The sequence below is a fragment of the Gasterosteus aculeatus genome, chromosome 5, assembly GCF_964276395.1.
Source record: "Gasterosteus aculeatus chromosome 5, fGasAcu3.hap1.1, whole genome shotgun sequence".
Taxonomy (NCBI): domain Eukaryota; kingdom Metazoa; phylum Chordata; class Actinopteri; order Perciformes; family Gasterosteidae; genus Gasterosteus; species Gasterosteus aculeatus.
In genome coordinates, this window is record NC_135692.1 from 5,754,957 (window position 1) to 5,781,754 (window position 26,798).

Consider the following 26,798-nt stretch of genomic DNA (forward strand, 5'->3'; position numbering starts at 1 on the left):
GTGCGCTGTGACGCACACATGCTCTCCCAGTACTTAACCTGTGACCGCACAGGAATAAGGAGATGTTGCAACTGCGAACGGGAGGAAAGTTGGATGTGAATGTTTTTTAATCCACTACTTGTAGGCATTGCTCTGTATTAGAGTGTATTTGCTGAGGAATGCTCTGTGTTTTCATTGCACTGCCGCTGATTCATTGCGTGTATTTCTGTGTGTTTGTTCTCCTCAGATACTGGCGGACATGAAATTATGGTGATAGGATCTTTTAATTTGTTGTGGGTGCTTGTTCTGGATCATGGTCACCTAATGGTGTTGTGCATTGGGAAGTAACTGATTTTCAAACATGTTTGTTTTTCTCCAGGAAATTAAACAAACTTTTAAAGCATCTCATTGTACAAAAAAGGCTGCGGCTGATTTACTACACACAAAGCCGTGCTTCCACAGTGCATGCATCCAAATCAATTTCAATATTGAATAGGAATATGTTTCGCAAGTTGCTGTCTTTTAATGCGAGTATTTTTACACAAAGGTTTTAGCTCCCATTGTTCTTCCTATAGTGCAAATTGCATTGTGAGAACAAACCAACCAGGAGACCTATAAAATGAGCTCACGCCTGGGATCTTCTGTTCCTGACATGGATTGAAACCCCCCGTTGTCTCTCTCCACAGGGCGTAGGAGCGGACCCCCACATCGCGCTGGCTCTCCCCCCCCAGTCCAAGCTGCCCAAAGAGAAAGCTGACGAGCCGTCGTTCCATCTGCTGGACTCGGATGAGATGACCATCCGGATAGGTAGAGCTGCACCTCTCTCAGGCAAGCCTCCCTTCATATACCCACATCGAAGAAAGCTGACTGTGTAGCACGCTTTATCAAAACAGCGGGGGCCACTGTAGTCCCTCTCAAGTTGCAGGCCCCGGATCACACCGATGTGGTTTGAAAATGCATGAAGAGGGTCTGCATTGGCTCCCACCAACAACTCGCCTGGAGCTTCTCCGATGGCTTCTTTCCACTGTGACATCTGTCTGTTGTCCCTTTCCTTCTCCGCCTGTCCCCCTGCGACACTAATTGGGTCTTTCAATCGCGGTGGCTTGCAAGTGTGTTCTCTCTTATTCGTCTTCGGCTGCCTAGTGACACGCACACTGTAGTAAACACACTTTATGCTGCAGAGTTACACCCAGATGGAGGCACCTCCTCATTTATGCAGATGATTTATTATTGCATCACTTCTGGAACAGGTCCCTGAGCAGATAAATTATGCTGAAATCTAATCATATCTACTGTCACAAAATGATGTGGTTTGCCATATTTGCCAGCACCTTGTATGAGACCAACGGGTGTACGGCATTCAACATATTTATAAGGTGTTTTTGCTTATCACACTATGTAGTCCTAGTTATATACACTCATACATTTCCTAGTGCTTTATAACTATAATTAATTATTAAGTATTTTTTGATAATTTAATTTCAAGAAAAATTAAAGATCTATTCAAGAGCAAAATTGAGAACACAAAATTAACATTTGATTTAAAGCAAACAACAATCCATTTCAGTTTTATACTTGTAATATAATTAGTTGTATCAATGATTATAATACCTTATTAAACCTCTCTGATTGTATTACTATTATGAGAATTAAAATACAAGACGATCTTTGCTAAAATAAAGCCAGAAAATGAGCAGCAACCACGAAGTATTATGATTCTAGTTGTACAGATTTCTCAATATGTGTGACTGTTGGTAGCTATAATCATACAGCACTAAAAGCCATTAGAACACATTTTGGATTTGTTTATAAAACATTAAAGTAGAAAATAGAAAGTAGACATGTGTTTCTTTCCATTCCATTGCAGTCCAAACAAAAGAACAACAAACTCCCCCCTTTAGGATGTCGGCCATTAACACTTTGACACACTCCCAAACCCCGACGGCTGTGTCCCCCCAGCGCCCCTCCCGGGGGAACGGATGAGTTTTCTCTCAGCGATGTTGTCTCATACTTATGTAAAGTATGTTTTTGGCGTGTCCCAGGAGGAAAACTGGAACACAGCAGGACAAGAGGAATTATCAATGGCTCCGTTCCAGTAAAGTGTTCCCAAAGCCACGTTAGGGAGCCGGCGCACACAGTAGCATCTTTGTGTAAAGGTTAATTCATGCAGACACGGGACAGTTTCATAGCAACCTGAACAAGGCTAATTAAACAACATAGCCTGAGGACTGGGTTTACTAATGACTCGCGTCTGAGCCGTTTTATCCTGAGACTTTGAAATGAGGAAAACGACAACTTCCTCCCCTAAAGCTAACGGACGTTTGGTCACACAGAAAAGCACTGAGAAGTGATTGGTCATGAGCAGATCGAATTGGATTCTTCCGATAAGCTACTAACTCAAATATTGTCAAAAGCACTTGCCTTCGGAGGATACCGCCTTCACAGTGTCGTGCTAAATGCGCCGGCCTTGAGTCCTCCGTATGTTTACTGGGATGTTAGACGCCTCCTGCAGCGCCAAGGTCCACACATTGAATACAAGCTTCACTCTGGACTCTTCACGGATACGTTACAAATTCATGGCATCCCGGTGGTGCGCCGGAGGGCAGAGGCAACGCAGCAAACAAGAAGAGACACGCACAAATGTATATGCTGGTATAGTGCCATAAGGCACTGTTTGTTCAACCCAGACAGCATTTCGCCAGAAGGTAATTTATATTTCTTAGTCTTAGTGTTAGTCTTTAGCAGTTTTGTGAGTCGAGGAAAGCATTTAAAAAAGGCTTTAGTGCATATCTCCATCTGAAGACTTAGAGGTTATTCAGGTTCTCACTTGGCACATACAGGTGAAGGTTTACTGCTCGTGATTTTCTTTTCAACAATGGGTTGGTGATTTTCAACAGAGTAAAAATCAAACCTTGACCAAAACATAATTGTAGAAGTGGAACATAATTAGGACATGTTTTTCAGATAAGATAAAAACATGGTTCCTGCAAATGCAATTGTCCATCTTTATGAGATTCTTTTCACTTGAAAGCATTCAAACTAATATTCATAATGACAACTTCACATGAACACAATTCAAGTCTTCCAGTATGTTTTACTCTTTCCTTCAATGTCTCTCAAATTTCATATATTTTTTTCATATTTCTGCCTTCAAATTATTCTTGATGATTGGTGGTTGGTTGCTCTTTTCTGAAGATGCTCGATTAATTATGGGGTTATTTCCTCCTGTCCTCCTTTTCAAGTGCTCTTGGCTTGGAACGCTTTGCTCTTAAGCGCAGTCGCTACTTTCCCAGCCATCACAGAAGATTACAGTAAAAACTCCCATTACTTTGGACCTTCACATGTGTGGTATATGAATGTGGATGTTTTGTATTGCCTTCTTTTACTTTAATTTGGGCTTCTGCTCAGGATGTCTTTCTGTTCTTACAAAACAGCTCTAAAGGAGTCCTCCTCAGCACAATACTGGGACTAAAACAGTGTTTACGAACTGCCATTTCATAAGCAAGTATGTTCACATGTAACCGAGATGCAAAAGAAATATGCCAACTACCCAAAGGTCTTGCTTGATTCCAGCTGCTCCGGCATTGTTGGAGATAGGTGCACGTTCATCAAGTGAGTGGTGGAGCGAGCAGAATTGTTGGAATGTAGATGGCGTGCAGCTAATGGGGCTATATTGAGCTTTGAATGATGAATAGAAAAGCTTTTATTAAGGGAAGTGGAAAAAAGGACTCGGGCCCTGGTTTGGTTTGAGTGCTGGTTTACGGTCTTTTCCATCAGCGAGGAGTAGCTGATGAACTGAAAATGGACCTTCAAATAATTGTCCTTAAATAGATTCTTTAAAATATAAACACATATGTTACATACATATCATAAATTAAACACACTATTGTCCCAAAAAAAACAAACAAGGTCTAGTGTTTTATTGTGTTCTCTTTTTAAAAAAGTAAGCTAACATTCAAACAGGATCTGTTTGTTATTCCCAATATCATTATTTCATTAATGTTCAATAAATTAGTGCTTTGCATCTTGCTGCTCTCCAGCTATTTGATGTGGAAGCATGTTCCCTGCTGAGAGAAGCATGGATTCACACGCGCACGCTCCAAAGCATTCCAGTTCCTTCTCATTCTTAATGCATGGCGTCTTCAATAATTCAGTCTGCATTAGGAGGAATCAAAGTGTGCCTTTAGGCGTTCTGTTTACTTATGTCTTCAGACAGAATTTTCGCAATGTGCAATAAAGTGACAAATGGGGATGGATTGGAATTGGAAGGCTAAGCAGCCAATGCTGTGCAGAATACCAATCTCCGTATTACTAGGAATGCCACCCAGTGTTATTCAATAATTCATCTGTTTTTTTTCAGGCCTTGGGGCAAAGATCACAGCCAACATGACCCATCTTTGCTATCCGAGCGATCTTTACAAACCACATCATATATCTGGAATCATTTTATTAAGATGAGGAAGACAGGAATCTGACACACTGAAAGGAGTTGGAGGGATGGTTTCTAGTTCAATGTGTAAGTCGTTGTGCGAGCTATACAAATAATTAACTGACTATGGATTTGATCTTTAAAGTTGTGAAAAGAGCAACTCAGAAAATGGAACAAGCAGCTCATTCAGCAGCATCGCGGTATTCAGAAGCAAAATAATGACACATGCTTACCTGCTTGTACACACTTTGGCTTTGTTTTGACCGACCTCGGGGAGGCCAGAGAATGGGAAATCTCCTTTTCATTAAAGACCTGTATAGGCTCCATACTTGAGATGGAAAATGCTGAGAGAGTCCAATGGACAACGCTACATTGTGGCCGAGTTGGTTCTCTATAACCGGGAAGAGATTTCCTCTTTGTGATTAGCTTAGAAAGGGGTAACACAAAGTGAGAGTGTTGGCCAGTATCATAAAGGATGCACCGATTTACCCGTTCTTCTCACCAAGGAACTTCCTTGGGAAACATTTGCAGAGGGCGTTTTTGGGTGATAATATCCATCCATCGTTTAAGGCAGTGGTTTACAAACGTTTCTGTCGAGCTCCAATTGTATGATACAGGAACATTGGAGGCAAGCTGTCACTCATTGTGACCCTGCAAAACAACTTTTAGGGCCATAACTCAAAAATTCATAGGCTGGGCCTGACAATGCCATACTGATAGGACTGGATGATGAAGTGAGGATATTCTGAACAGAAATTGGTGTAACCTGAAACTTGGGATGAGGCATTCAACCGAAGCAGTAATTCTCTTGCCTTTTCTTCAGAAATCCCTTCTGGGTACATTGAACAGCTGAAGCACTAATTCACAAAACTGGCTGAAAACCGCGTGTTTTTGCTGCAGAGGAACTGATGCGTTCATGGCAACAGTGCTTCTTAACTACTTTTTTACATGCCCGCTGTGACTGCAGTGTTGTGTTTAATAAGGGAAGGCATCGTATGTCCAGGCTAGACTCCCAGCGGCGTTCTTTCACATATTGCATTACAGGGTCTTTCACTTGTTTTTCCCAGAGTGAGCCCTATTGTCTACTCCTTTATTTCTTTGGTGACAAATAAAAACAAAACCTACAAAACTTAACTCCTCCTGGATCTGTTAAAGCCACTAACCTACTGCACTTTCTCTTTAACGTAAGACTCTTTAGTGCTTTTACTGCAGCCATTAGCTACAGGGATGCGGCAATGCGTCAAAATGAGACAGGTAAAGATTTAATATTTCATGTATAACCACGACTTTTACTGCGTCCAAATGTGGCCATTTCAAATCAGAAGAAATATCTTAATTGGAACAGACCTGTGTGAAACACAAGTAGTGCATCTTTTGCAGATGTTCTTCCATTGTACGCTGATGTCTGCATGCATTTGCTATGAAAGCGGCCCCCACGGGGTCGGGGGGTACCAAAGGCAGTGGTAGCCTGAAAATTAGAAGGCCGATGCTTAGTTTGCCATTGAATTCTCCGGAGACTCCACTGACTGGAGTGTTTCATATTGTAGACGCTATTTCTCCTTTTTCAGCGAGCGTAACATTTTGGTGAAGGAAATGAATTGTGCTTTTTGAAGGTAGAAGATGGTGGCAGGTATCGGGCTGTATAGACGACGGGTACTTTTTAACTCGGATCGTTGGCGAAGGGCTTTGAATCTCTCCACTGAGACTCAAACAACTCTCTTTCCCGGAAGAGTCCTCTAAACTCCGGGCTGCCTTCTAATTTCCCGCCGGTGTGTTTCGCTCCACTTCATTGCTTTTTGATGAGGGAGGTTATCGCTGCGTCATCTTCTCCTCAAAACCCATAAGACCCGGGAGGGTGGTTTGACGAACGGGGAGAAAGAAATGGATTTTCCCCACTGGAGACCCAACGCTAAAAAATCTCTCTGAGTGGGATTCGTGTGGCGCCAAATGTGCATCTGTTTTCCTGCATTATTGATGTCCGTTTTTTTTGTTACGATTCCTCTGACTCAAGATGCCACACAGATTTAAAGAGACTTAAAACCGTGCTCTTGTTTTTGTACTTTACTTTTTGTACTTCATTTATTTTATAGCCACAGGTGGCCTTCCACCAGAGTTTCATCAATTTAACATAGTTAATAATCGTATAGTAATAATATAATTATAGTATATTCTTTATTATATCTGTAAATCGGCTGCAGTTTGATAACCTTAATTTCTTGCAGGGTCTTTTCCTTATATGTGACATTCAGTTAATACAATACTAATATTTGCTACTTTGTCCATCAAAGTAGCTGCTACTGATGCTACTTTGTCCAATGCAATAAAAGGCTAATTAATGCCGTCATAAGTTCGGTGCATTCGGTGTGCGGGTGGTCAGAGCAGGGGTGCCGGCAGTAAGGGAATAGGGAACCCCCCACCCCACTTGACATCCCTGGCTGGATTTGGTTTTGCAAGTTGTATGGTCACATTGCGTGACGGTCACAGGTTTAAGTAAGAAATTACCTCAAGTTGTTGCACTCGACACTGAATTATTAAACAGGACATTTATAAAATTCTTGGAGTAGGAGAAAAGTTGACACACATACAAGTCATGCATTAAGGCCAATCAGAGGTTTCCTTCCCCGGCTTTCAATCAAATAGTTGAACATACTGTAATACACATTCCAAGCAGGGGAGCTCACGACTGGTAACCTTTCCCACATCTGCTAGAGTGAGACGGTTGTTATTTATTCAGCGGTAGAAAGATATTTTCTATCAGCGTTTTCTCTCAAGATGCAGTTGTAGGGATCAACACCATGAATGTTACTGCATTGAATCCATGTGGTAGGCTGACGTTTCAACCTGATGTACTTGAATGGCATTGAGGCAGACGAGGACACCGTCAGCCGGTGGGATGAATGGTGTGGCCCAACGGCTTTGGTCAGATCATTCACATCGGTGGTTGGGTTTTTGTGGGTTCTTAGGAAGCAGCTTATTTTTTAGATCTCTGCTAAAAGCGTCTGGGAGCACAGCGAGGACAGTTTAAGCCTTAATCTGTCTTCTCTACAGAAATGGTACATTTCTTAGATTTCGTTGTGAGAGAGGAACGATTACATTCACAGCGTAGGGGCCAGAGGAGCTTTGCTAGAAACAAATGGGCCGCCGAACGGGGGTCGTCTTCAAGGGCTTTTTCTGTTTCCTTCGTTAACTGCATGAGAGAATAAAGCCTGAAGCAGACGGCGAAGAACACACAGACGCTGCAGCCAGCTTCGAGTGAACGGCTGTGGGTTAGAAGGAAGGTGAGATGCAATGGAGACGTGAGCTCTTTGGTGGGGATAGGAAGCATGAAGGATTTAAAGCTGCATGTCAGAGAATGCTGTGAAAAGGTCCTTCCGTTTGTACGGGGAGGTTGGATCGTATCATGTCTAATGAAAAGTGGTTTTGTTATTTTAGTACACATATCCTACAAAGCGACCAGTGTGCATGACCTGTTAAGTTGTCCAAAGGAGGGATGGTTATGTTAGCTTGTGCAGCGTGCACGAGAACAGCCTGCATGAGGCAAGTAGATCAAGGATTTCCAGTACAATGTATAGATTTCCAGAAGTTCCAGTAGGAAAAGGACAAAGTGAATAATAATGAAAAGAATGAAGGCTACACTGCTTTTAACTGCTTTCACAGTGTCAGGGTCACTAGTAGACTTCAAATCAAAGGACTCATTCTTATTAACACTGGTGCTTTATCTCAAGTCACTGATGAGAGTACAATGCTTCGGGTCCACGACCTTATTTATTTCTTTGAAGTGGCAATGAAATCAAAATGCTTTTGGTCTTCAAAGGACACAAAATTAAATCAACCTTCACTGACATCAAAATAACATCTTGTTGCCAGATAGTAATTCTCACTGCCAGCTTTTTGCTTTCTTGTCCGTGTTTGCATTCCCAGTAATTGGCATTCGCTATTTTGTGCTTTTTGAGCGACTGGGGTAAAACACAGCGAGAGTACGAGTTAGGGAGGATTACTGAGTAAGCAACAGACGGGGAGCAAGGCGGCCAGGACTGTGCTGCAGATGGACATTTCAAAAGCAGCAAAAAAAATTAAATAATGAATCAAATCCGAGACCAAATCTGGTGACTGCTTGTACTGTCACGTCCAGAATCCGTGGGCCACGAAGCCGGATGACATCAGACATTCAATCTGCTCCCAGCGTAAGTATGTTTTTTTCTTCAATCCCATATTACGTCATGATGTGCACTCAGGATACATCAGGGTACAGGGACTCTTGAGATGAACAGCAAATGCTTTCAAATGGATTGAATATTCTACATGTAAGCTGCATATGGTCACAAAGACACCATCTCTCCGTGTTTTTCTGTAGCGAGTGTAGCAGGTTGTCATTTTCAACAGGTTTTGCCTGGTTGGTAGGTTTTTTTAACTTTAATTTTTATACATTAGCAACATATGGATGCATATAGTTAAAATGGGATTTGAGAAAATAAATGGAAAAAATCAACTGAAGCACTAATTACCAAATAGAGACAAATTCAAATTTGAAAAAGTTTATGTTGGAACTATAATGTGAAAAGTCAAATTATCCAACCACTCAAATTCAGGACCATCACTTTCCATAAAAAGGGTACATTTAATGGCAACCATTCAGTGGTCAAAGTGCAGAAGCAACTGGACAACATTACCATCTATCTAATAAAAAGTTGCAAAACATTCAGATCAGCAATTAACTTTAGCTCCATACATCACACGATGGCTCCAGTCTATTATTGGGCCTATAATGAACATTATTTGAGATCAAACTGTCCTTTTGTCCTCCCAGTTTCAAAGCAATTATCAAGCACTGCGTGTTGCTGTCAGAGAAATAATAATGTCTGAGATCAGTTGATATTAATAGCAGAGAGGTATCCAAGACGACATGTTGGTGACAAGACTGAGTCAGAACCAACTTCCAACAGGAAGTCCTGTACTCTTCACAAGCAAATACATGAATGCTTCACACCGATCGATACATTACAGTCTAAGCAATAATCTCCACTTCATCTGTTTAAAATTGCTCAAAACGCAACTCAAACAAGTTAGAAAATATGTTATGCAAATTAGTCCCGATCATTTGCCACTTTCTTCATCGAAGCTAGAAGCTAACAAGACAAAGGTGGCACCGTATCTCTACCCCGGCCGACGCTGGAGACGCTGATATCCGTAGAAAAACCTTGCTGAAGCCAGAGCAAAGTAACCTCCAAGCATATCAATCATAAATGTCCCTTTCCTTTTATAAATTATGAATTCTTTTTCAGCCTGTTTATTATTGATGAATTTCTTCACCAGTAACATATAGACTGATTTTTAAACATAAAAACACTCACACGATTTCCTCTTTATCCCGACAGCAAAGAAAATGTCTAGATGGACAAAGTCGTTCCTGACTTTTTATCATGGAATGCCATTTTCGGAGAGGGGCGAGGTAACAAAAGGATCCACGATGTGACATTTTGAAGCCTCGATGGATCAGTGGCCTCTGAGGCAGCTCGCTGTAGGCAAGCCCCCTAAAAGCGCCCCAGGCTTTGACGCCACTTTTAAATAACGGCCAGATGGGCCAGCAGCACCAGAGGAAGCTCGAGTGCATTTGCTTTACAGGCCCATGAACGGGAAAGATTCAGGTAATTTTATGCCGGGAAGTCAAACAGGACTGTGTGTGTGTGTGTGTGTGTGTGTGTGTCCTGCCATGATCAGGGTCTGACAGTTGCCCGGCAACACCGGTCGACGGACGCATGGAGGCTTTGCTGTTGACTGGCGTTCTGTCTGTCTCTCCCCCGCTCGTCATCGTGCTCTCTTGCTCTGGCCAGCGGTCCTTTATCGTTCCCTTTCACACGCTGCCACTGTCTGTCGCTCACAGGCTGCCGCTCTGCCACGCGTCCTCTCTGCTCCTCTTCAGTGTGTGTTACTGGTAACTGATATGACTCAAATAGTATTATTCTTTGACTCAACTTTGTATTGACATATTCAACGTTATTAATACAGTTCAACACTATTACAATAACTGAATGGATACAATTTATGGAGCTTTTTAGCTTCTATAAACTCACGGTTTTGGTTTTTCGCGAGGTCTCTCCACTCATCAGCATGCAAAAATGTCCTGTAAAGATAAACTAATAACCCCACTTTGTTTGTTAGTAAGACCAAACCCAATCCTAAAGAGAATACTGGTTTAATCCAGAAACGCTGCTGTCTGTCTGCTGGATGTTTGCCACCATCGTCCCAACTTAACAAAGGGATCATACGTCAGCACCGTGCATCTGTCGTGCCACAAGTGTTGCATCTTGTTTCTCCCACTTTGGTCGGCGTGTGCCAAACAAAACACTTTCAAAACAATACGCACAAATGGCAAATGATAGCGCCGCATTATCTCATAATATATGTTACTGTGCCTTGTCTTGTTGTGTGAATCTTTACCTCTGCGGTTGCTACAACAACAGAAGCAGGAGGATGAACTGACATGACAAAAGGAAGACAAAAATAATGTTCTCCTTCCTCCTTTGTGATGCAAAGCAGTTCATACAAATGTCTCGCTGTTTGGGCTCCCGCATAGAGCAAGCTCAAAATCCTTTTAGACGGGATTTAGAATTGTTGTTGTTGGCGACTTTCTGCTGTTGTTTACCTTCTTCAAGTTTGTTGTTTGTCGGTGTTGTTGTGTCTAACTGTCACTTTATTCTGAAACTAGCTAGTCGGACCAATAACCCGTGAAAGAAAGTCAGTGTTCTAGAGCTAATAATGGAATTGGTGTGATTCCACTGAGCCCAAAGAACAAGCAATTAAAGCTGACTGGGAAGTTTTTACTGCATAACTATCAGAAACGCCAAAAAGAACTGAAAAACTCAAATAGGCAACAAGTGTAACCCTGGAAAATGCCATAATCCAACCTCCACAATGGCTGGGGGGGGGGGGGGGGGGGTGGGGGGGCTGTGAATGTCTGTGAACCCATAGCTATACTTGATGGGTATATGATGTCATGATGTCAAGTCTGACAATTTGACTTATACAAGGACAACAAAGTAGTCCTGCTTTGTTGTCCTTGTATAAGTCAAATTGTACATGCATTTAAAGAAACCTAGGTTTATATCCAATAGATTTGCATCAAAAATATAAACCCAAAATAAGACCTGTTTTGAAGCTAGTTGGCCGTCTCCATTAAACCCGTAGGCATGTAAATAATGCCTTTTATTAGTGAACTATTTGATACAGTCACGTGATTGTGCATTGCTTGTAAAATCAGTTTAGAGGTGTACAACCAATGTATTCTTGCTCTGGAGGATTCCCCTCGTGTGTTACAATCAGGTTCTTTTCCCATTCTTTTGGTATTGAATGAGATTAGTGCTGGCAGCTCTTGTTGTACGGCATAAATCTGTGTGTTCATGCCCAAATGACGCCGTGCCTTTACAAAACGAGTGCATTAAATTCATTGCAAAATGACACTTGTGTTTGCTTGAATGGGTGTTTGATTATTATTGAATTTGATATTTTCTGAGGTTGGATAATAGCAGCAACATAAACGAATAAGAGATTATGCATTTTAAAAAGTAGTTTGGAACGGGATAAATCTGCAAACCACCATGAAATGATGAGTCGGCCCTGGTCGAGTGCTTTATTGGCTCTGTCATTGCGCAGTGCATCGGTGCAGTCAGTGAATTTCCGTCTCTCTTTTTCTGTGCACGACTCTTGCCATCAGTCGGGGGTCACTCGAGTAGTTAGAGTGCCGTTCCCTTCCTCCTCCTTCAGTATCTTTCCCATCTCTTCCCTCTGAGCGAGAACCCACGCTGCTCCTCTGTCTCCCTGCTAATTGCTTCGTCTTCTTTCGATTTCACAGCGCAGCATAAGTTCATCCTCCTCGCTCACCTTTCCTCCCCCGCAGTCTCTTTGCTCCCCCTCTTTTCTGCACTTCATTGCCGCGCGTCGTCAAATCCCTTCCGCAGCCGTCTGGATGCCACGTGGTCCAGGCCACGTAAAGGGCCGTTAGCTTCTCCGGCGCTCCGACTCCCCCAGTAAGCACAACAAAGTGGTGGTTGTCAGAGAGCACAGCTGGGAGGAGCCTGTGAGGAACGACCTTTAACGTGACTTTTGAGCCCTGGAGCTGCTCGGTCGCGGTAATGTGCTCTGATTACACCTGGCAGCTCCCCGGGTCGCCGGCAATGGACGGCCGGGGTCACTGGCTGAAAGGGAAAGCGCATCTCAAAAGTTTGCTTTGTCAGTTTTGCCAAGTCGAATGAGCTCAGGTGTTTCTACGTGTCAGGTGTGCAGCGGGAAATGGGCAGAAAAGCTTTTTGTGCACTCGTGACCAAGCGGATGGGAACACTGTGTCTCACAGTTTGCCCTTTGCACATGTGGCACCCAGCAGGAGAGTGTCTGTGTCAGACGCGTGCTCACCCAGAGGAAATACTCGTAGGTCGTACGGGAGGCAGGACGCGATGTAAAAAAACACTGCGGTCACCTGACCGGTTTGGAAATTTGGTCTTTTGCCATTCGTCTGATAGCTCCCTTCCCCAGAAGAGTCCCTAAATCTACTGCTCTCTGCAGATAAACATTACAGTCTGAATTCACCCTCAAATTAACTGTTTCATGAGCAAAAAAAAGATCAGCTAGAACAAATAAAGACAAATCGATCAAAGTTATATAAACTAGAGTGTAAAACTAGAGAGATGCCTGGTAAACGGTATGAGTGGAACCATCACATCTGTCTCACCTGTTGTCAGGCAAGGTCACCCGAACCAATCTCATTTCACCGATTCAATGTTTTTGTGTTGTCATGGTGACTGCGCCCTACACGAGTGGCTGGAACTTGAGTCCTGAACTAATTTAGCTGCGCATTGCTGGTAATGAATCTGTGACTGTGGACACTGTTGTTCATTAGCTGAACGATGTTGCAGCCTGCTGCACCTGATCGTGCTCCTGCTCGTGTCCGTGTGGGGGAACGCATTCACACATGCATACTATTCGGAATCAAGCCAGGTTGATCTTGCGTAGATGCAGAATAAAAATGCATTGAATATGTTCACAAAAGTGGAAGCATGCTATTGTCGAGTATATCAACGCACGTCATAACATTTAGATTTCCCATGACGGGGAGTAAGAGTTCTAGCCCAAAATACACAATTACCCACAAAAAGCCCTGGACAGGATGCTCACATACATTTGTTTTTTGCTTGTTGGAATCGATTCTACGTTCGGCAGAATCAATTTGACCTCCCCAAGAAGAAGGAGGAGGACATGAGGGGGGGTGGGGGGGGGTGATTATTGAGGGGAAGTGGTGTAAAAACAAAAAAAGGAAATGATGGATTCAGCAGGGTCAGCAGGCCAGTGCCAAGGAGAGGAAGGAAAGCGTTCCACTTGGGTATTCTGGAGGTGCAAATCCCAATCAGCACGGCGGGCACACAGATGAGGTGCAGGTGGGGGGTGTGGGGAGGGGGGGGCAGGGCTGACTGGGGAGAGAGAGACCTAGAGGTAGAGACACTGAGTCAGAGAGTGCGTGGGGGAGGGAGCGCGTGGGGGGACGTGGAAGCAAAGTGGATGAGGATGCTTATGAAATGCTTCCTTTAATAGATAACTAGGAAGACATGAAATATTCTTTGACAATAATCCCTGTCAAGGAGAACGTACGTGCGTCTACGTGCGTTTTCCAAGGTCAGTGAGACCAGTAAGATGCTTCCACTTCAGAATGTTAATCATCTCAGCCAAGTGTTTTCACCCACCTGTCAATCAAAGTAACAGGCTGCGCTGTTTTTTGGAGGTGACTGAAAAATAAGCTCTAATGTGTGTGCGTGCGTGCGTGCGCGCACCAGTATGTACCTCCCAGTGGGTCAGAAATCGAAATCCCAGCTAGCCGCCTCAACCTCCTTGTAGTAATTAACCGAGATTCACCGACTTTGCTTCATGCCGAATGGGAGGAGGCCACCGGCGTTATACACCAAGCGCAGGTCGCGGGCACGAGCCTCCACGCCGTCCACGCCCCCTTTACAGGCCCAGCGAGCAAGCTGAGAAGAAGCCTGACAAACGCAAAGAAAATCCCCAAATCATGAAGAATGAATGCTAAACAAATGAAAGCAAACTCATGCTGCTGTTACAAACGGGGTGAAGGGTGATGGACCTTGAATAATTCAACATTGATGGAAAGGCTGGAGAAAGGATCTCATCTGGAGGTACTGTGCAATCTCTCTTTCACCAAATAGCCCCCTAAAGGTCCCTCAAGCGAGCAGCCTTTTCCTGGACTTAAAAAAACGTAGGTGGACAATCTCCATAAGCCTCAGCTCAAGTGCTTTTTAGTGCAGTGTTATTGCATATGCAGCTAAAATCACAAACGTTACGATTAAAAAAGCGGGGGGGGGCTGGGTATCAGTGTTCAAATTGAATCATCAGGGAGATACAGTAGTGGGGCCTTGAAAGCAGTACGGTCAATATCCCTGTTCTCTTAATAACCTGAAAAAATAATTACGCCGGATGCTGTTTAAAGCTACGGAGAAGCTACTTTTTATTTTACCAGGCCAGGTTTAGAGATAATGAAGAAAAACAGCTGACAAAAGAAGTACAGCGAGGTTGCCAAGAGGGAAGAGCTGAACTTAAAGGGAGTGTCTCTTGATGTGTTAAAGTGTCTCAGGGTCAACCAAGGCCACAAAAGGACCGAATACAGAATAAAAAAAGTATTTTCTTTGAGCTCCAATGATCGTCTACTCATTCAAGTCAATGAGAAGGTGTGTCCAAACTTTTGACTGGTGCTGCAGTTGAAAAAGCTAAAAATAAAGCACTATATCCACCTCCAGAAACATCGTCAACAAGCTGCAAAGTTGCACAGCACAACGTACATCATGCTGCTCATCCAAATGTTTTTTAACCCCATGGGGGATCCTTGGAACAGGCTTAGTAGCCGTGGTAATATTGACCCTCCTCAGGGCCCAACGCTGAGCAATTGACATTCAAAGAGTCCCAACCGATGTCCCGAGCTCAGGTGGTGTGTCCCCACCGCTGTGTGTGTGTGTGTGTGTGTGTGTGTGTGTGTGTGTGCGCTGACGTCTCATCAGGATCCGGTGCGTCTTCAGTCCACCTTTTCACCGTTGTGCCTGTGCGCCGGCCGCCGCGTCGGGAGGGATTATGTGTCAGTTTGCCCTTCTGTCTAAATGTCTGCCACTACCAGTAGGTGCCAAGTCAGTACATACATTACACTACATTCACTACATTTATGCTGTTTAGTCTTATTCAAACACAGACCACCATGTGTTTCCTCAACCAGTAGCTTCCGACGGCTGAACCCAATCAATCGATTCCCAATGACAACCTTGTAGCTGATTATGAAGCGTGTTGCGGGTACACAAACCTCCGCCCCAACGTATTCACTAGAACAACATACTCGTTCTGGGGACTGGTTGGGTTGACCTCATCTGCAAGATACATTCAACTGGATTCATGAATAATCCAGCGGGGGGAGATCTGAATGAGCCTGTAAATCCACCCCGTGATAATGAGTACCTGAGAGAGAAGAACCGCACTGTGATACTCTTTGATGAGCGTCTGCGTACATATTCATTACAAGGGCCTGAGTTCATATCTGACATAAATCATCTGGCCCTGGCTTATCCATACTAAATATGGACAAATGTTATGTGCACTGTTGGATTTAATGTAATCCAATATAGGGACACCATCATCCGAGTCAATATTCTGTGCCGGCCCCGGATCGCGTGTGATGAGTGTTTGCGTGTTTGCTATTTGGGTCTTGATGAAAACGGATGTATACTATTCGTCTATCTATCTATCTATTCGTCTATATACTATCTATTGTAGTGAAAGCACACTTTGTTATGGTTCAATAGGGAATTCAATTAGAAATAAATGGATTCAGGGCGTTGACCCTTTAAAAAACGTCCGCTAACAGAGGACCCCGTCCCCCCTGACCCCCTCCTAGCAATAATCTAGATCAGGTGACCTTTGCTATAATTAGATCATTCCAATTTACAGCTGCATACATGGTGAAAGGAGACACTTGGAATGCGTTGATAGAGGTTCATTTCTTGTGATGGAGATAGAAAGGAGAGGGGGGGGAGGCAGACGGTGGTTGGAACGCTCCGGTTTCAGGTAAAAGAGTCTTCAGTGGTTCCACCGGGATGATGAAATGTTTAATTATGGTCAATTAGGAAAGAGGATACATTTAACTTTGATTGGATCTTAAGAAGGAATGTAATTGAAATACTTTTTTGCGCTGTTTAAAGTGCCTCAAAATTAAAAATATTAATAAATGGATCACATTATTAGTTGTGCTCGAATCAAAAAGAGGAAGAACTTGATGAATCTCGGCTCCAGTGTTTCTGCACATGCAGCTAAATCCACTGAATATCAAAGTAGTATCAAAACGAATCCACGGAAACACGACATGAATTCAATACTTTCTCCTCAGATCTACAGCAAAATGAGTATATTTCACAAGCGTTTGCAATTCCATGTGATTGGCCAACTAGTCTGTGGTGTGGTTAAATTGAATGTAGTATCCAGGAATGTTTTAATAATTTGAATACGATGAAGTAAATAATTCGACTGGGAGCACATGTGGCTTCCATTTAGATGACGTGTGTCGAATCATGTAGAGAGAAGCAGAAAAAGAGGCCGATGTTGTGTATTTTCTTGCTTCATGGTTTTCCTTTGGAATGAGAAGAGTGCACAAGATCAGAGGTGATCTAACCGCTCCATTTATATAGAACATTTCATCCATTTATTTATTCATTGTAGCTTTTTTCCCTTGGGCTGCATTCAAAGCCTCAACGACAGACGTTGTACTCAGACTTGAGGAGGCCTTCAGGGGCCTCTGATTGTATCCATCACAAACCTATTTGTCCTGTGAGTTCTTTGATTGAAACATCTTGTGGAGAGCAGAGCTTCACAGGAAGTTCAGATCGTGTCACAGACAGTCGGATTGTTGTGAGTCTTTGGTTGCACCTCGTGACACTTTTGTCCTTGTGCGGTCTCACATCCACTTCAAAGCGTCTTCGTGTCGGTGCGTCCAACAGGTGAAGTGTTCGCAAAGTGATATATTTCCTCCGTGGCTGGTGTCTGTTGAGCCGGCTACCTGTCGCTGTCTCTGTACGAGTATTCAACAACGTTTGCATTATTTTCTTTTCACGCCGCACTGTTCCTTTTTTCGTGCAGATAAAATGGATAACGGTGACGTGTACCAGAGGAGGAGAGGACCTCAATCGGCCGGCTCGGATGGGCAGGAAACAGGAAGTAAACAACAGGAAGGCGTCGGCCAGGCGACCAGCAGCTGGCGACGAATCGTTCTCCTCATCCTCGCCATCACCATCCACAACATCCCAGGTGAGGGCGAGGCCACGCGGCGGGATCAAGTAGCTGCTGATGAGCAAAGTTGTCAATTGAACCCATTGAAAGGGAATTCTTATCATCCCCTTTTGGTGCGTTCACACCAAAAGCGAAGCGAATTATTATTATACAGGTAGATTCCATGTAAAGTCAATGCACAGACGCGTCTGGTCGCGGATGAAGCAACAGACGCGGCGCTTGGGACGCGAAAAAGCGAAACGAGCGAAGCGAAAAAATAGCTCTTTCGCCCCAAAGTTGAAATAGTCGCCCGACGCCGTCTAGCGAACGCCAATCAGCGTTGAGATGCTCCGCTCGTCATCACCGCCGTCCTGCTGCCAAAGCGTGAATACACGTTATTAAAGTTAGTTTGTGTGCAACCGAGAGACGCACCGGTCCGACACAATAGGCCATCAGACCGGCCGCTGGTCCAGAAACTGTGGTTATTTATTGCCATGGTGGATACAATAACTGTCTTTACGGAGACACGTTACAGAGATAAGCCACGCCCCCTTCCAGGCGTGAATGAAGCGGAAAAAAATGGGACGCGCATAAAGCGAAATAACGCAAGTAAAGCGGGGCGAAAATTTGCTTTGCTTTTGGTGTGAACGCACCATTAGATTTAAAGGGCCAGTGTGCAGAAATTGCCAGCGTCTAATGGTGAGGCTTTGTTACAGAAATGATTCCAAGATGAGTTCTCTGAATTATGTTGCGGATCCTTTTGTCTTTTTGCGCCTCCACTCAGTAGATGAAGAATGACGAGTAACATCTTCTGATGAGTACGTTCTCAAAAGGTTGTAGCCTATGACTGTAAACTCGCACAACAGAAAAGAATGTGAATCATGGACGAAGAAGATCATGTTGCTCATGTTTTCCATTTATAATATTACAAATATATAATGTTGCTACTTAAACTTTGGCACTACTTTTACCAATATTGTCACCAACCAATAATATCCGAACAATTAATGAGGTAAACGACCGCCAGCCGCCCAGTCGGCGCTCTGTGGAGACTAATGAGCTAGAACAACTAATGCCGGGTCAATCAGACATCAGACGCCCACACAGGAGCGCCGTTCGTTAACACAACACATTTGAGTCTAGTGGTAAAGACAATTCGATTCATTTTTTTTTTTTTAAGGAAAAAAACTGGGAAGCAATTAACAGGGTGGTGATTTCTCGGAGCGATCGGCGCAGGGTGAGAATTTGCCTGCGATCCAGTTGCGGAGTGTGAACTAGTCGTTCAGCTGACGTGGGAATTGGTTTTGTCTCCAACTCAGACGGTGTATGTGAGCTTGGCAAAAAATCTTTGTTGGATTTAAAGTTCAAACCGTATTCCCTTCTGCTTTTCAATGTTTTTTAATCTCACGTCTTTTGTTTCATCTTTGTGGGAAACAATGTTTCATCGTATTTAACACACTATGGCTTTGGCTCAGCTTTTGCAACAGAACATCTACGTAAAACGTTTATTTGTTCCAAAAGTCCCAAACGCTTTTCTCTTTAGAATGTGAAATGCTGTCAACTCATCGTCACGAGACCGTCTCATTAGTGCTTCTCATTTAGACCACTGAATACAATAAAAGCATCACGTGTTTGCAGCAACAAAGAGTACGCAACTCTAATGAGTGTTGAAATTGAATTATTTTCAAGCTTTCTTAGAGATTTTGAATGCTAAATAAATTCGTATAAGGGATCCATAAGATTCAGCTCCATGGAATCCAATGAAATGCTACCAAGGCACGCCAGATTCTCAAGCCTTTAAATGATGCAGCCTTTGAGGAAATGACTGCGTCTTCTACTCGGCTACATTCACATGACGTTTGATCAAATCAGTGTATAATGTGTCACGAGCATTGAGCTATGGAGATTATCGATTACACACATCATGGTACAGCCCTCGTGGTTACAGACAAAATGCAGTTCACTAGTTTGAATGATTTCTACTTCCTTTAATTCTGTGAGTAACAGCTCATTCTGTTCATACGGGGGGGGGGGGGTACCTTTTTAATAATAAAAAGGTACCCTTTTCCCACACGTTGGCATGGCGTGGGAACCGTCCTTCTGTATTTCTCACTCCCCGAGAGCAGAGGGATCTGAAGGGCTTCCTCACGCTGCCGTCATGCAGTTTACCATCAGCTGGAGGCGGCTTTTAGTGGCTGCACCCCGTGACGAGGCCGACGGAAGAGCTCTGTTTTACATGGAAGCCAGTGTTCGACTTTAACACTCGCTCTTATAATCGCTTCTTGAAGAGACAAATGGGCCGTCAAGTGAGTGCTTTTTCTCCCCTGAGTGCAATTTCTTTTATTCTTTTACACCTTCGGGCGTGCGAGTACGAGCCGTGAGCCCGGCAGTCTAAGTGCATTGTTCTCTACCGCCTGATCTCTGCTGCTGCGTTGTAGCAATTTACCGGTCTTCAGAGAGCCTCGGCCCCCCCGAGGAGAGAGAACCGCCCCACAAAGTTGTGTGTCCAGCCCAGACCCAGCAGGAGATTGATTGCTGTGCCGGGGCCCTGTTAGCGTGATCGATGGAGCGAGCTCGCTTGACAGCTAAAGCCACGAGTTGCTCCGGGCCGAATAAGAGAAACATCTGTGTTATCGGATTACTGGGAGAGAGAGTGAGAGATCATCCAGAGCCGAAGCGTGTTGAAGGGAGACTGTAATAAGCCTTTTTTATTTGCTTTCATATTCTGATATTCTTTTGTTGGCAAAATCATTTTTCTCTGACCAGGCGGCGGTGTTACGAATACCTACTAGCAAAATGCAAATAACACAAGAGTTGAAGCAGAAGACATTGTGGTCGCTAAGTGAGGACTTCCAGCAAATTGTATCTCCTTATTTTATGATGCAGGTTATTGTGCATTTTAAAAGCGGAGACCTTTAGACGGCGGGGCATGGACAGCGCTGAAAGGCTACGTTGACGTGCGGAGGAGACATCTCGCCGATGGGAGAATGGACCGAACCTGCGCAGCAGAGAAGGGGGAGAAAAAGGAGCGCGAGCTGCGAGAGAGGAGGCGCGGCGGTGGCGGGCTCAGTGGAATGAAAGCGGCGAGGAGGCGAGGTTAAAAGAGAGTACGGTGGAGCGGAGCGGCCGCTGTCACACAGGGCTGCCAGCGGCACGACCATCCTGCCCGCTGAAAAGGGCACGCGGCGTTAAGTAGGGTTAGCAGCCCCGCAGGCACAGACACACACACACAGACACACACACAACCTCTACCAAGTGTAGAAAAACTAAAGATGGAGAGGTGCTCACATGAACATTTTGACTCAATGATGAATCACATCTTTAGGAACCATCTCAACAGAGTATCCACCGCTCGCCCATTTCAACTTTTAATGCAGGAGCTTTTTAATAAAAAGCCTTGAAGGTATGGTTTCTATTTAGTTTTTTAAATGACCCCAGCACATTCCAAGCATGATAACGCTTCGGTGAGGTGCTTGACCTTCCCTCGGAATAGATTCTCCAAATCTCTACTGGCTGAACACCATCTGAAATGTATTTGTTTGGCGGGTGGGAGCGTTGCCGCTCACTGATCTGGTGGCTCTCACAATCACAGCGTGGGGTTCACATCATCTCCATGATCATTTCCCTGGACATGAAAGATCAGGAGATCACCAAAGCAATTGAATATGGAAGCACCGTGGATTTCATCAGCAGCTAGACGGCAATCCGTCCAGCCACCGTTGAGATGTCGCACTAAAACAAACAAACATTTCAACCAGATGGTGGGGACAGAGAAGAGGTCATGGGATCGCCAAAGACTTCCGGGTTCACCCTCTGGGCGCCCTGCATGTACAGCAGCTAATGCCAATCCACCCAAGTCGTGGTGAAGCCGTACACTAAAGTGTGTGTGTGAAGAGACAACTAACAAAAGTGGACGGGTGTGGCGGCCTCCTGGTCTTCCAGCTCAGTGGACTGCAACAAAAATATAAATTGCCGACACCACTAGTGTGAGTCCGTAAAATGCAGATCTGAAAACATATTCCATATCACCAAGTGTCTTTCAAAGCCTTGAATTTATTTATTTATTCTTTTCAAAGCAGGTTCAATGGTGGTACATTGTGCTGTCTAATATAACAGATACAGAAACACGGGGGGTGGGGGGGGGGGGGGGGGGGGTGCACACCCCTGCTACACAATCCACATGCCGAGGCCAGCATGGTACGGTAGCACAGCAGGAGACAAAGACATCCATGGGCAGGAGTCAAACTCTGACAGGTGGCATCTTGGAGTGAAAGCATGAAAAAACTGCCCGTGCTACAATTTAGACACAGAGAGAGAAACGACAATAATATCAATAATATTCTAATATTCACAGAACATTCAATATTCATGAGAGTGTAACGATATACATTTTTTCCACGTTTCCAGCTGTGGAGCGGTACCACAGGTGAGCAGCTGTTGTCGGTTAAAAATAGGACTACTTTGATGCGTGACCCGGATGAACATTCAGTGAGAAAACTCCTTGTGGAGGTCTTGTGTCTTTTAATCAGCTAAAACCTTCTCGTGGGGCTCCCGAGCCTTGTACCAGCTGTGCCAGACGGAAAACACCGACTCCCTCTCGGCTCGCGTTTTATTCATGAGCAGCTGAAGGTTTTTCAGCGCAGATAGAGTTTCTACCGCGCGCCGCCCCCCCATCCTCTTCCCCCCCCCGGCATCACAGACAGTGCCACGGGATTGAGATGAATATTGTAAAGGGGACACACAGTGTAACTGAAGGGTGTTTTTGCCCATGATGTAGTCTGTCTGCTTAGTTTTTATGTTGCTGTGTGTTATCGGCGGTTATGGCGGCCGTTAGATTAGGAGGAAGCGCTCTGGGGGCTTTTGAAGTCTGCAGCTGCCATCTGGATCGATTTTCCTCGGCATTTTCTCTCTGCGCTTTCTTTCATCCGTTTTGCTTCATCCTAATTCTCTCATTTGCTCCTAACCTTATCTCTACATTTGCCTTCTTGCTGAGGACAGAAGGCAATAGACCTGGATTCATATGGCAAGAAGGGAGAGAGAGAGAGAGAGAGATGTAATACGACCGAGAATCCACAGGAAAGTGCTGAAAGAGATCAGTCGTTCTATCATAAAGACAACATGTGCATTTCTACCATGTGATATACACACTATGGAGGCTTAAAAGTTCCACTATTCCTGAACTCCATTCACAAAGGAAAAGAGGAATAGTTTGAGGAAAAAGACAAAGTTTGTGGATGTTGTAAAGAGGCTTTTAAACTGAGACTTAATTGGGCTGACGCCATTAGACCCTCCAGCACCACGACTCACATAACTCCTTTTAATATTCATCAGTCACTTGACCACACAACGCACTCTCTAACCCTAACATCAAAGCACAATATAACACATTTTAATCACTTTTAAAGCCGGTGACAAACACCAGGGACAAACGCCAGAGGTTGAGTTGTCATTTAAATGAAATCTTGAGTGTGTGTGATGAATCCATGCCAAATTGCCTCTAAATTTACCACATGGCCTTTTGCACACGAGCAATGTAGAATTATCTGCCGCCACAAATAAGGAGCCGGGGGACTTCTCGGGAAGCCCGTCGTCCACCAGCGGCTCATCCCACGGCAGAAAGAATACAGCGGAATCCCTGACCACCTCCATGGCAGCAATTCTTCTCCAGGAAGTGGTTAGCATTTTCGCTAACCCAGATGGCTTTTAGGTTGTCTGTCAAATATAAAATATGTCAGTAAATATGCCACACAGGAAGCTTTTTAACTTCTCAAAAAGTTGGTCGCTGACGAGCGGCTACATGAATCTACAAAGTGTCTTACGGCTGCTTTAGAAGGTCACGTATTCTGATGTTAATCTCAGTTAGCATGCTAATGGAAACTACAGTTTTAGAAGATAAGCTCCTGGTTCATGGAAACGTTTAGACGATTAATGGGCCTCTTCCAGCCTCTGGAATTGTGTTAATTCCAGAGGCTGAGGATTAAACCACTCATCTATCAGTGGCACAACACCTTCCTGCGTGCTGTTGTGTGTCGGAAATTAGCATGTTTTAGCATTTTAATAACCCACCGTGGCTGTCAGCGGCATGACCGGACACGGCTGCTTGTCAGCACCCACAGCAGACGTCTCTCTGACTTTTTGGCGTGAAATGAAATACGGGCCGCAGATCTGGCTGCATGTGCAAACACTCGTAGCTCTCAAACACAGGATTACATGCGTACCGTAGATACATCGAGCGCGGTGGCCTTTGGACATTCAATTGAGGCGGGTTGGTGGTCACCATGTACAGAGCATGCAAAGGGGGATCAGAGCTGCGTACTGTAAGATCTCTCCGACCGCAGCGCTTCTGTTGTACCACTCTTGTCAAATTTATCCTCAATGATGGATCCGTACTTCAGCAAATATGTTTTTGTTCCGTAGTCCTCGAGGGAGGCTTCAGGCTTCTACTGACGAAACCTCAGGAGGAGTGTTCATGAGTCGGAACCCGCTTTTTAATGAAGAACAAATAAGAGAATACGGCGCATTCCTCTGAGATCCATGCAGGCTGTTGCTGTCGGAAGATCACAACTTAAATCATCCATTCAATCCAAACATAACATCAACACCATTAATCTAAAGTCCCCCCCAACCTTACAATTAATTAATTTTACCTCCTCAAAAAAATGAATATCCACACATGTAGAATAATAGCACAGGCTGACAAAACATCATCCGTACCATCAAGAAAATGAGTTTGACTTATCCATCACTCCTGATGCTGCCGTTTGGACTCAGATCTGCAATAATATCTACTACTTCATGACCAGTAATGTAAATTTGCAATTAATACAGTATAAAATTACAGAATTACAGAATTCATTACACTGGGAAAAAACTGTTTAAAATGGGACTCACGTCAGACATCTGTTCACACTGCACTCAAAATAGCCCGGATGAATCTACATTCATGCCGCTGCACACCAGTTCAACACTTTTGGGTAAAAATAATGGGCTGCCCCGTCTCATTATCTCCCTCCCTATGCGTACTAGGAGACATTTCAACAATAAACCTGTGCAAAACAAACCACTGATTACTCCTTGTGGCCATAACTATCGGCAAGAAAACTGTGTGATGCAACAAACTAAAGCCTTCGTGTTATGTGAACTTAATCTTTTTGTATCTTTAAACCCAGTTTCCACCCCTTTTCTTCATGTTGACTTACTTATTTACTGTGCACACTTCACCAGCTTGGTTCCTTCCTCTTCATAAACTGCGTGTTTTTTCCCTTTGTAACGGAGTGTTTCCGTGAAGGTTCAATTGCCTCTGCTTCTCCCTGCAGAGGGTTTGGCGGTGGGGGTTGGATTTGGAGCCATTGGAAAGACTTCATCGGCTACTTTTGAAAGCGCCAGGTAAGATTAGTATCGAGGGGAAGAAACATACAGTGAATGAATTGTCATTTTTGAATATGGAAAAAACATTTCCTGTCATTCTGTACAGCAAAGCCGCTTGACCCCACCAAGATGACCCGTATAGCCGCGCTGTAATTGGTTTCCCAAACCGTGGAGATTTAGCGGTCGTTGGTTTATGAAATGTGTTTTTGTTTTATGAGGTTTATGAACCTGTAAATAGTTAAGTGCACGTATGTAGTCAATAGGGTTGAGATTTGGTAATGGTTTGGTGTGATGGAGGTTTGTGTACCCTGATCTGTGCTGGTGTGACGTGCATGTGGCATCTAGTGGCCACATTGTGGTACTACAGAAAGAAGTGCACGTGAAAGTCTGTTTGTTTGCGTCCTCGGCCAATGTGACCCGACTGCATCTGATCATGACGGGCTGCTCTCCTTATGGACCCCTTAGAGAGAATCAAAGTGAGCAGCGTTATCATTTGAACAAAAAAGGAAACATTGCAATAAAAAGTAATTTGTTCTCCAAACTTAGATGTTTGGAGAACAAGATTGAAGGCATTCATTTAAAATACAAAAACGTAAAATATTCTTTGCATTATATGAATCAGTCAGATGTGAGATATGACCCCGCTGGACAAGCCCTGCGTCCCCCCAGGAAAGATCTGGGTCTCACCTCGTTGGCGTTCTCGTGCGCAAACAGCCGCCGTAACGTTTCAGAGGTGCCCGCGGTGCGTTTACGCGATGCCCCCTAGATTGTGGCGACGGCGAGAGACGTGGTCTCTCTAGCCGTCCAGCGCTTGCGTGGCGCGGAGTCAGGAGTAGCTTTGCAGGGAGCTGAGTGCACAGTTAAATATTCAGAAGGGCCAAACCCACCGAGGCCCCGCTGAGGCTCCTGGGATCAACCCGAGGGTTGTACATCTCAAAATACCTTGAAGACATGTGTAAGTCAAAAGCCCCCACCTCTCTTCTTCTTCTTCTTCCTCCTCTTTTAGCCGCTTCCCAACCCTCTCAAAGTGCTTAAAAAAGGACAAAGCATTTTGAGGGGGTTGGGAAGGGGACCAACCTGTCGATTCCAAAACCGCCCCAGTGTTCCGCCTTAAACAGCGCCGCTGAGTACTTGTTGCGTTCCACTAATCGCCGCTCTGAGGGTTCTGAGGGTATTTTCTTCTTCGCTGTCTGTGAGACGAGCAAAGGACAATGTCCCCGAAAACATCAACAAAGGAATGGGTTAGGGTTGCTGTTTGTCATGAAGAAGAACGGTCTGACCACTTTTTAAAATATTTTCTTTATGGTCCCCTCAGAAATTTGGCCATCGGTATCGGCATCCAGAATTTCCCAGAAGGCCTGGCGGTGAGCCTGCCGCTCCGGGGAGCGGGCATGTCGACATGGAGAGCCTTCTGGTGAGGGGGGACGCGTGTCGAACACTTTTTTTGTGGAGACATTTTTTTTGGAAACTGGAGTCAGCGGGCCGTTTCAAACCGACTACACCCCCCCCACCCATTTCTGTCTCCCACCCCCCCCCCACCCATTTCTGTCTCCCACCAGGTATGGCCAGCTGAGCGGCATGGTGGAGCCCATCGCTGGGTTGCTAGGCGCCGGCGCCGTCGTCCTGGCAGAACCGCTCCTGCCATACGCATTGGCATTCGCCGCCGGGGCCATGGTGTACGTGGTGGTTGATGACATCATACCCGAGGCTCAGCTCAGGTGAGAGG

General features: G+C 44.6%; 1 protein-coding gene across 4 annotated transcripts in view; it reads left to right on the top strand.

Annotated features, from left to right (window-relative positions):
• slc39a11 (solute carrier family 39, member 11) overlaps positions 1 to 26,798 on the top strand; it is a 75,518-nt gene that overhangs the window by 47,869 nt on the left and 851 nt on the right. For 2 of the 4 annotated variants that reach the window (XM_040176771.2, XM_040176773.2), the window contains 5 exons: positions 666 to 807; positions 17,576 to 17,743; positions 25,021 to 25,090; positions 26,388 to 26,486; positions 26,632 to 26,790. In XM_040176771.2, coding sequence (XP_040032705.2) covers positions 666 to 807; positions 17,576 to 17,743; positions 25,021 to 25,090; positions 26,388 to 26,486; positions 26,632 to 26,790 — 638 coding nt within the window. The remainder of the gene's footprint in view (positions 1 to 665; positions 808 to 17,575; positions 17,744 to 25,020; positions 25,091 to 26,387; positions 26,487 to 26,631; positions 26,791 to 26,798) is intronic. The other 2 variants (XM_040176772.2, XM_078102757.1) reach the window with 1 other exon arrangement.